Source organism: Fukomys damarensis, unplaced genomic scaffold (assembly GCF_012274545.1).
Source record: "Fukomys damarensis isolate Sample0158 unplaced genomic scaffold, DMR_v1.0_HiC HiC_scaffold_23, whole genome shotgun sequence".
Taxonomy (NCBI): domain Eukaryota; kingdom Metazoa; phylum Chordata; class Mammalia; order Rodentia; family Bathyergidae; genus Fukomys; species Fukomys damarensis.
The window spans coordinates 40,154,022-40,165,032 of record NW_022900935.1 but is presented as its reverse complement, the minus strand read 5'-3'; the positions used below and the strand labels follow the sequence as shown (position 1 = coordinate 40,165,032).

General features: G+C 51.2%; 2 protein-coding genes across 4 annotated transcripts in view; one reads left to right on the top strand and one right to left on the bottom strand.

The window, feature by feature from the left end:
* The first annotated feature begins 3,287 nt into the window (after nt 1-3,287).
* The window catches only part of Pik3cd (phosphatidylinositol-4,5-bisphosphate 3-kinase catalytic subunit delta), a 29,665-nt gene continuing 21,941 nt past the window's right edge, over nt 3,288-11,011 (top strand). For all 3 annotated transcript variants that reach the window (XM_010628065.2, XM_010628064.2, XM_010628063.3), the window contains exons 1-2: nt 3,288-3,616; nt 9,905-10,046. The gene's annotated coding sequence lies outside the window, so the exon portion shown is untranslated. The remainder of the gene's footprint in view (nt 3,617-9,904; nt 10,047-11,011) is intronic.
* Nucleotides 10,813-11,011, bottom strand: part of LOC104864911 — a 2,054-nt gene continuing 1,855 nt past the window's right edge. The window contains exon 3 of the mRNA XM_010628189.1: nt 10,813-10,946. Coding sequence (XP_010626491.1) covers nt 10,813-10,946 — 134 coding nt within the window. The remainder of the gene's footprint in view (nt 10,947-11,011) is intronic.

Below are 11,011 nucleotides of genomic sequence, written 5' to 3'. Positions count from 1 at the left end.
TTTTTTTTTTTTTTTGAGGCAAAGTCTTGTTATGCAGTTCAGGCTAGCCTTGAACTCACTATGTAGCTAAGGCTGGCCTTGAACTCAGAGATCCTCCTGCCTCAGCCTCTCGGGTACTGGGATTGCAGGTGTGCACCACTATGGCTGGCTAAATTAAACTGTTTTTTCCTGGTTATTAGCTATGTGGATGGCAAGAGATTTGCTGTAATGTAATCATTACATTACACTACAGGAGAAGGGTTCAGATTCAGACACTAATTCCAGTTCCCAGCTGGGGGACCCTGACTAGGTGGCATAGCCTCCGACCCTTCATTTCCCTGTGTGTACAGGGAAGCTGATAGGACCTGTTCCTCTGTGAGTCTTACAGATTAAATGAGATAAATTAGGTAATGAACATCAGCCTACACACAGTTAACACCCAGGAAGTCCTTGCTGCTCTCGTTATCGTTGTTTTAATGGGAATTAATAAGTCTTTGTCCACCCGCTCACCCAGCAGATGTGAAGGGGCTGCACTGGCCCTGGGGGCCCCGGAAGCTGATAAAGCCATTTCTGGGGGGACCCTGGGTCCTCTGTGGTTCTACAGCCAAGTAGAGTAGGAAGATGGGGCAGAGACCACCACAGGGGTTTTCAAGGCCGGAGTTCCCCTTGGGGACTGCTGTGCTGTGCACACCAGGGATCCTTGGGAAACTGAGGCAGCCTGTGGATGCCCTGGTCCCCACTCCTAAGGCCCTGTAGACTAAAATGGCACCGCTTTCATCTCGGGTGGCCCCAGGCAAGGGCTTTGAAGAGTTAAGGCCAAGGGCCAGGCTGGCTTTTCCTGAGTGCAGAAGGGAGTCACTAACACCGGGACCTTCGCCACAAATAAACTACTTCGTGAGAAATTTCTTCTAGGGGAAAAACACCAAAACCCCCCAGCTTTTCCCCTTACCTGAGCATCAAAAAAAAAAAATTCTATTAAGGCATTTCTCAGGTTCAAAGGCCACACCTCTGCCTTGAGGGTTCCAAAGCCAGGACCCGAATCCCTGGTGGGAGACTTTTCCCCAAATGTGTGGGGTGACAGGTATTTGAATAATACAGTGCTTCTCCTGTCATTTGGAAACCAGTGATGAAGTGAGCTCTATTTTTACACAAAGTGCAGCACATCTGATGTGTGTGGGGTCTTAGATGTGCGTGACTTCCTGTGTCCGACACCACTGTAAGTGGAAACAGTGAGTGCAAAAGTAGTTCAGTGTTAGTGTCCACTGAAAGAGCTTTTATTTCTGTTCTGTTTTGTTGAGACAAAGTCTCATTATGTAGTCCAGGCTGGCCTTGAACTTGCAGCGATCCTCCTGCCTCAGCCTCCTGAGCACTGGGATCACAGGTGTGCACCACCACGCTCCGCAGGAAGAGCTTTTAGAATTAGACAAGTTGGTTCGTATCTTGGCTTTGACACTGAACACGTATGTGACCTTGGTGATCTGCTCCAGCCACATGTTCTCATCTGAAAATCGGGATCACAGTCTCTCTCTTTCACTGGAGTAGAAGTAATGAGAAATCTGTAGCAGGTCCTGGCCACCTCAGAAGTTGAGATTTTACCACTGACCATAGCAGAGAATGGATCTTTGCAGCCCACGGGGTGGGAGGGAATAAATTTTAAATGACAGGTGTCTGTGTCATAAGTGATTAGAGGTCATAGGGCATGGTTCTTTCCATCGCTGTAACAAAATACCTGAGATGGTCAACCTCAAAAAAGGAAAGGTTTTTGGCCCACAGTTTTAGAGGTTTTTAGGCTGTGTGGCTGCTTGCAGAAATGCACTGGGCCCGGGCCAGGCGGGAGGATTCCCAGGGTCTCCTTCCAGGACATACCCAGGCCACGCTCACAGTCACTTAAGACCGCCCACTAAGCCCCACTTCTTAAAGGAGCCACACCTTCCAGTGGCACCAAGCTGAAGACCAAGCTGTAATTTGAGGCCCCTTGGGGGACCTTCCAGATGCTAATGCTGGCAAGTGGGAAGGGTTATTTACTCATAAGCGTATTTGATCCCCTTGGGAATGACTCTTTTGGAATGCACAGTCCGCAGTTCACTTGGTGCTCTTCATTTTTCAAGCTTTCCCAGGTCTTGCATGTAGGAAGCGGCTCTGGTTACCAGACTGGCTGCGGTAGGTGAGCTCTTGTCCGGGCCATTTCCTACCTCCCGCGGCCACCTCTCAGCACCTGGCTGGATGAGAAGGGCACGGAGGTCAGTGGGGCTCTGGGTGGTCCCTGTCTCCTGGGGTGGCCCCACCCCCAGGCCGCTGCCTCCTGGCAAGCGGCTACCCACAGAGCCCTTGTGCTGCGAGGTGGCAGCGAGTGACCTTGACCTCGGGACCTTCTTCCTCCCCTATATTCCCAGCTGCTGGGGATGGGATGTGCGACCATGGTCCCCGCCTCCCAGCCCTGCCGCGACCTTGCTTTGAAGCTGCAGACTCTATTTTTAACGTTAACTTTATTTTACATCCTAGTCCACCACCATACGTGCATGTTTATTTTACTGTAAAGACTATTTCCCCCTAACTTTTAAGCCAGATACATTCTCTGGGAAGATGTTTTATGTTTTCCTGTGACTCCCGCTACTCCAACGCAGTGACTCTAACCTTAGGCTGAGAAAATAGCGTGATGAATGCTTACATGGGATTGTGATGAGAAATGAATAGTTTTATCTAAATGCTCTGTGAGTGTGTGAGTGTGTGTGTGTGTGTGTGTGTGTGTGTGAATAGTACTGGGGATTCAACCCAGGGTCTTTACACTAGCTAATTCCAAGCCTTTTTATTTTGTGATGGGGATCTCACTAAGTCTTTAAATTGTCCAAGCCTAGACTTAAATTTGCAATCCTCCTGCCTCAGCCTCCCAGAGTGCTGGATTATAGGCGTGCACCACTACCCCTGGCTCAAAACTTTTTTAAAAAAGCCCTTTTGTCCTAGGTGACTTGTTGGTTGAGGACTTGAGACTTTGGTTTTAGGTAGAGAATTATTAAAAGGCTATAACTCAAATCTAAACATTTTGTTTTAGCTTATAGCACATCTGTATGCATTGGTTCACCAATCTTAACAAGGGACTGAGGGCTTTCATCCGAGTGGGTAGGAAGTTCTGGTTAATGCTACAATTCGTAACTCTGGCTCCTCCTTTACACTTGTTTTGCCCACTGAACTCCACAGAAAGTTTGTTTTAGTGATTTGCCTTCCTTGGCTCTCTAAAACACTCAGTTTCATAGCAGGCACAGTGGTGCACACCTGTAATCTTAGCACGGGGGAGGCTGAGACAGAAGGGTCACATGTTCAAGGCCAATGGGTACGCAGCAAAGCGCTATCAGAAATCAAAAACCAAAACCAAAAACTGAACAAACGACCATTCAGCTTCACTTGGGCTCCTTCTTGCCACACCCACGTTCCACCCACTATGCAAAGGCCACACGGGTGAAGACACCGGGGAGGAAGTGGCATTGGGTTGGAGCAGCACAGGAAGCCTCGCTGGTGCACAGAGCCCTGCCTGTCCTGATGTCCTGACGCTGAGCAGGCAGCCGGTGGCTCTGGGCGGCAGCATGCTAAGCCTGAGGGTCAGAACGCTAGGAGGGGAGACCTGGGATCCGTGAGTGAGCAGGTGACACCATCCTGTCCCTTTGCATTGTCCGGGGAGAGGCCGTGTGGCCCAGACTCGAGGGCAGGACTCCAGAGTCTGCCTCGATTTGAGCCTTGCCTCACTGTCCTCTCTGCACAGGTTTTGTGGGGTTTTGTTTTCTTTTACCACCTTGGGCTCTGCTCATTTTCTTATTTATTTATTTATTTAGAGACAGTTTATTTATTTATCTGCAGACCAGGCTGGCTTTGGACTCTCAGTAATCCTCCTGCCTCAGCCTCCTGAGTGCTGGGATTACAGGCGTGCACCACCACACCTGGCTGCCTACTTCCCTCATTCTTTCTCTTTTCTTTCTTTCTTTCCTCATTCTTAACCAAAGGCCTGCCTGGGGGGCCCTCTGGATGAGGCCATAATAAAATGGGCATCAGACCTCAGACTGTGGGTGCCTGATCTGACCCAGAGGACCGGCCTCATTGATGAGGGAGAGATCTGGTTCTGGAGCAGAAGTGGCCCAGACAGGTGCTGTGGGGGTGGAGGAGCAAGGGCCCCTGTGGAGGGAGACACTGGACGGTGTGGCTGCTGGGGTCCCTCCTTTGGCCCGTGTGGACAGGCTTGACTGCAAACTTGGGACCTCAGAAGATGGGGGGCCCGGAAACTGGGTGGAGAAGGAGGCTTGAGTGGTGGGCCAGGGACAGTGGCCATCTGCAGGGCTGATGTGAAGAGCAGGGGGTGGACTGCAGGGAGCTGTCGTCCCGGGGTGGGGACCCACGTCCACTGTCACCCTGCGCACACGCGCGCGCACGCGCGCGCGTGTGTGTGTGTGTGTGTGTGCGCGTGTGTGTTTGTGTGGTTAGACTGATACCAAGATAGAAGAGAGGAAGTGGGATTTGCAGTTTGAAAAATAGTAAGCGACTTCGGAGATTGTGACTGGAGAATTTCGAATTTGAGGCCAGCCAGGGCCATTTAATGAGATTTGTCTCAGAAAAATAAATAAAATCGATAAAAGTAAACTGCGGCATTCTGTTAACCTAGGAGGGTGGCTTTAGACGGCAATAACGGACTGTAATGCTTTGCTTTGCTTTGAGGCTGGAGATGGAGCCCTGGGCTTCGAGCATACTCAACCTGTAACCGTACACTGCACCTCACCCACTGCCCCTGTAGATTTCAAAACACACCAGAAGGACTTGGAATGTTTTTGTTGCATAGAAATGCTGTTTGAGGAGAGAGATCCGCTTACCCTGATTTACTATCACAGTATACACACATCGCATGTACAACTTTTTTTTTGTACCGGGGATCAAACTTGGGCCCTTGCGCTTGTGAGGTAGGCGCCGGAACCACTGAGCTAAATCTTGGCCCCCATGTACAACTTTTACAGGTGAGTTTTTTAAAGCTGTAAAACAGATTTGCCAGAGGAAGAAAAAAACCATTATCCGCTTACCCTGGACCACCCAGTGGTTCTTAAATTTTGTCAGGTTTTAAATCCTTTTGCAAATGTACTGGAACATTTTGTATGTAATTTGAGGGGAGTTGCTGAGACCCCCCCTAAGTCCATCCCCAGACGCTACTGGGCTTCATGGAAGAGCTGTGTGGATTCAACCTCTGGATCTGACCTCTGATTTCTCTGTGCCCATTTTGAGCTAGGTGTGTGGCACACACCTATAGTCCCAGCACTTGGAGGCTGAGGCAGGAGGATCGCTGTGAGTCTGAGGCTAGCCTGGATACCTAGTGATGATTCCAAGGCCAGCCTGAGCTACATAGCAAGATCTGTCTCAAAAGACCAAGCTAGAAAGTCTTGAGATGTGCCACACCTGCCTGGCAAGCACAAGGTCCTGAGTTCAATCCCCAGTGCTGTGGGCCGGAGGACTAGAAAAGAGAGATGAAAACAAAATCTGCAGCTCTATTTTCTGTCCTGAACACCTCTTAGATGTTGTAAACTTCCTGCCTTTCCAATCCTTCCTCTGATCCAGCCCTTCTCTAGAGCTTTCTTTAAAGGACCGACTTCCCCATTGTTTGCCCACAGCAAGCAGCTTGGTCTAGGCGCACCAGGCATGCGCACTGCGTGGGCTACACACCTGCCGCTCTCTGGGCCTCAAGGAAGGCCACCCACCCCTCAGCAGTGCAGGGTCCCCAGCCGGCAGGTGGCAGGCACCGCAACACCGCTGCCCACTCGGATCCCTCTTCCTCCCCCTTTTCCGGTGTAATTAGCTTTTTTGATGGGCGTTACACACAGCAGAGTTCATTCTTTCTTTATTTATTAACCAGGAATCGAACTGGGACCTTGCGCTTTTGCGGCGGGCGATGGAACGGCTGAGCTGAATCCCCGGCCCAGAGCTCATTCTTAGTTCCTTCAGAGCTGTGCGCACGGTCCCATTGCACCATTCCCAGAGAATCTCTGCGTCATCGTTCACAGTCACTCCGGTTTCTCCCCAGTTCTTCAGCCCCGGCAACCCCAACCCTCCTGCATCTTCTGTGTCTCCCAAGATGCCCATTCTGGACGCAGAATTTTGCCTTTTTGGTTGAGCCGAGCATTTATTCCAGCCAAGTTCAGATGCAGCCGCAGAGACCGGTGCTGGGGACTGAACTACCCAGGGCAGGGATTTCCTGGGGACTTCTCAGAGTCCTTCCCTGGGGGCAAGAGTGACACAGGAGCGAGGGGAGAGAACTAGAGGGAGCTCAAGTCTCCACGGTCCCTCCGCCCCTGTCCAGAAGGTGACATCCAGCCGGGTCCTGCTGTAATGTAGGCGGGGCCATGCAAAGGTGACTCTGGAGGCTCAGGTACCCCAGCAGGTGGTGGCCCAGGCCCAGCTGGGAGCTGGAGCCATCCGGGGTTTCCTCCATCATGTGTGGAAGGGACCTACCTGAGTGGGGAGGCTGAGCCGCTGTGCTTGGGGTGCTGTCCACCAGTCCCACATAGTTTGTGGGGTGTCGCTGTGGCACCTTGGCTCTGGGGCAGTCAGGCTTTTTAACACTCACAGCTCTGAGAGCGAGCCAGATGACCTGGATTTCACACCCTCAGCTCCACTCCCTGTGCTAGACCTTCTTGGTCAGGATGGTCAGAGCCCACCCGGATTTAGTGGCAGGAGTGCTAAAGAATTTGTTGCCACATTTTTTTGTTGGCTTGTTTTGTTTTTCTTGTTTGTTTGTTTGTTTGTTTGGTACCAGGGATGAAACTCAGGACCTTGTGCTTGTGAGGCAGGCGGCGGAACCACTGAGCTAAATCCCTAGCCCCCGTTGCCACATTTTAAAAACCTCCATGATACGCCAGCCACAGTGTGTCATGTCTATAATCCCAGCTACTTGGGAGGCTGAGGTGGGAGGATCACAAGTTCAAGGCCAGCCTGCACCTTAGGGAGACACTATCTCAAGACAAAATACAGACAGGGCTGGAGATGCAGTTCAGTGGTCACACATCCTAGGGACCTAGAGATCTCCCGCTGGCCCCGCCCCCTCCCAAAAGCCCCAGGCTGGGACCAGCACTGTCACTCAGGGGCCTGGGTTTCTGGGCCCATACCAGTGTTTAGCGCATGGGGAGGGACTGCTAGCCACCTCACTGTGTGATTCAGGCAAGTCACCTACCCTGTAAGCGAACTTGCAGCATAGCTTGGTGACTATAATATTGCCAGATTCATTCTTGTCCTCTTCTGTCTTCTTTGATTTTAATATTTCCTAGCCCTTAGTTTAATTTTCTTTCCCTCCGAATCTCAAACACATCTAGAGACCTCACAAGGAGATTCTAGAAAATCATTTCCATGCACCCTGGGGATCTTTATTGAGCATTAATGGAAATATGCACAATGCCATTTCTTTCCTTATTCTAATTTTTTCTTCTTCAGTATTCACAATGACCCAATTGATCTTTTCTACAGAGAATGTCTCTTCATCTATAAAAGAAGTTATTATGGTTTAGATCTAAAATATCCCCAGAGCCTGTTGTGGTGGCGCATGTCTGTAATCCCAGCACTTGTGAGGCTGAAGCAGGAGGATTACCTAGAGTTGAACCCCAGCTTGGGCTACATAGGGAGCCCCTGTCTCAAACAAAGGTCCCCAGAAAGCTTGTGTTTAGAGGATGGACTTCTGGGTGGTGACTGGATGATGAGAATTCATTGGTTAAGCCATTGGCGAGATCATAATTTGAGTACATTATTGGCAGGTGTTGGAAACAGGTAGCAGGGCCTCAATGAAGGGAGTGGGTCATAGGGGTGTGACCCTGAGCCCCCAGCCCTTTCCTCTTTCTCTGCTTCCTGGCTTTCCTCTGACATCCCCTGACAGCCTAAAGCCGTGGGACCAGCTGACCATGGACTAAAACCTCAGAAACCGTGAGCTAGTCTTTCTTCCTCACAGATCTGCCCACAGCAATGAAACGCTGACCACACAAGTCTAAAAACCTCATCCTGGAATTGGGAACCCAAGACTCACAGAAGTGGGCAGGTGTAGCCCAACTGGGTGCTCCTCCGCTTGGGGCTCCCCTGAATGTGCTGCACCGGTGATCCTTGCCTCTGCCAGCCAAGGTCAGCCCTGTGCACTGGGACAGCTCTGGAGACCTCAGGAGCTGCTGCACATCCGGGTCCACCTCCAGGGCTGCACTCCCATGCTTTTTGGTTGACACAGGAACAACTGAGCGATGTGAACCCAAGTTCATTTTCACTTCCCCCAACCCCAACCCTGCCCCAGGTCCCAAACTCTGAGAGTCCCCATGAAGGATAAGCTTTGGTCTAAGCTTGGGGAGTTGACTTAAAAAAAGAGGAAAGATTAAGATTTTAATTAACTTTGCTTTTTAACTACAGTTGAGCCACTGTTTTGAATCGAGTGGAGAGTGAGAACTCAGCAATTAATGACAGTGTGCAAAGATGATGGAAGATTAGCACGTTTAATTAGGCTTCTCTGTCCTGTGCTTTGAAAATAAAATACCAAGGGCACAGCTGGGCATGTTGGCCCGAGAGCTTCCGGTCCCAGCTACCTGGGGGCCAAAGCAAGGGACTGCTGGAGCTCAGGAGTTCGGGGCAGCTTGGGTGACATAAGGAGACCCCGTCCAAAAAAACAAAAACAAAAAACCAGAGCAAAACAAAATTGAAGGAACAAGAGGGGCACATTATGCAAATGAGCATGGAAGCTTCCTCTCTACTCCTTCCCTAGTATATAAATATTTCTCATTTACCATCCCACCTGTTTAATAACTGTTTCGATTTATGATCCACTGCCCACACCTAAACCCATCTTCTTTTTGTACAGTTCTGTACATCTTTATAGAGCCTCAATGCCTTTTTTTGTACGTATACCTTGTTTACACAGTACTATAATTTTTGCTGATTGTACTGTACAGTACAGTAGTATAGTTTTGTTCTGTTATACATTACAGTACTGCACATGAGTTTTACAAATAAAAGCAAAGTCATCACAGGGTGTAGTGGTGCACACTTGTAATCCAAGCACTCGGGAGGCTGAGGCAGGAGGATCACCCTGAGTTCGAGGCCAGCCTGAACTCAAAGTGAGACTGTCTCAGAAAAAAGCAAAGTCATCAAGATGGAGTTTCCTTTTCTTTGTTCTGAATATTATAATGTATGTACTTATCTACACCTCCTCATTTATCAGTTAGGGACCAATTCATTTAACCACATAGTAGCAGAGACAAAACTTGGTCCTTAAATGTAATTTAAAACAAACATTTACCTGGTTTGTTGCTAGTTGCCTCTAGCTTTTCCCTGACTTTAGCAGGTCTCATCTCTGACCACACCTAGGAATGCCTTGGCCCATTTGAGTAGGAGAAGAAAGCGAATTCAGCAGGGCTGGCATTTGGGAGATCAGTGGGCGGCTGAGGGAAGCCGAGGCTGCAACACAGCGAGGTGACCGGGAGGTGTCAGGAGAGGGACAAGGACAAATAAACCCTCTTAGAGGGCCCCTGAGCAGAACAAGGATGAGGGGCAGCAGGGATGCATTTGGTTTCCTATCTTACTCCGGGGGACTTTCAAGGACCTGCTCCATTGGCCATAGCAAGCAGAGGGACAGAAATCTAAGTTCTTTAATCTGATTTTTCACTGTAGTGAGACACACTTTTTTTATCCCCTAACCTATTTATATCCTCGCTGGTTTCAGAAGGGACTAAGGAACCAGGGCCGGGACTGGGAACTAGGAGCCTGATGTTTCTCCCTCTGCCCTGACTAGTTGTGTGACTCGGGCAAACCGGATCTCTTGGTGTCTGTCACCCACGCGGGACAGCACTTTCTGTACACACCACACTGTTCTAGAGACTTCCATGAACCTCATCTCACTAATTCCCTCCCCACAGCTCACTGTGCTCTGTATCTTTTCCAGAAGTTGTCAGCCTGGTCCCGCACATCTTTCAAACACAGGGATGTGACCTTTTGTGGCTTTTGCCATTTCAAAGACTCTGGGATTCTTCTGCCGGGTCCAGAGAAGCCAGTGGCTGACATCTCCAGTCTGCACTCCCAGCCAGGTCAGTGGGTTCCGCTGCTGTTGGGGATTTTGTCCTTGAGCTTGACTTCCACTAAGACCGGTGCTGGAGAGAAAGGGACGTCTCCCTCCCAGCCTGGAGTGCACTGCAGGATGGGCTGCATTTGGGAGCTTGTCTGCCTTGACTTTGGTGGCCTGGCACGGGTGTGGTGACATTTCCGGGTTGGAGCTGTGAGGATATCAACCCTCCGCACCTAGGTGGCAGATGTCAGCTCCCGGCCTGTCTGCCAGTCCAAGGTCCAGGCCCTGAGTACCAGCGATTTACTTCCGCTCCTGGAACCACACCCCCTCGGGCGGCCTGCCCGCACTCCACTGAGTCACCAAGTCTCAGGTGCTGTCCACCATCCCAAGGCCCAGGCCAGAGGTGGAGGGTGCACGGGTGGGCCCGACCCACCCAGGGATTTGTAGGTCCGAGCCCAGGCTGCCTCGCGCATGGCAGTGTGTGGACTCGAGGCCCATTACCAGCCCGCCTACGAAGCTGCACCTGTGTACAGAGTCTTCTTCAAGGGTGTGTGTGGCACCCGGAAATGACACAGGGTCATCCTGCCCTGGGTGCTAGGGACGCAGAGGTCGCAGAAGGCCGTGGGCAGCGCCCGGCCTGGAGACCCCACTTCGGGCTCCACCATCCCCTCCTCGGCTCGGGTCCCTGGGGTGCGCGGGCTGCGCCCGGGAGGGCCTCACCCGGAGCGGTTGGGAGCCCATCATACACCTTCCCCACCCACGGGACATACGTGGGAGGATCCTGGTCCTCATGGCGACTGTGCAAGGCCTCGGTCCGGGGCTGTGGACGGGAAAGGACCTTCTAAGGCGACACGGGCGTCGCAGAGAAAGTTCACGGGCTCGGGACGAACCAGACCCCCGCCCACGCCTGTGCGAATCGGGTCTGGACGCGGCGTGGACGTGGGGTGGCAGCCCGCGACCTCCGCTCTTGGGGTTCGTTCACCGCCA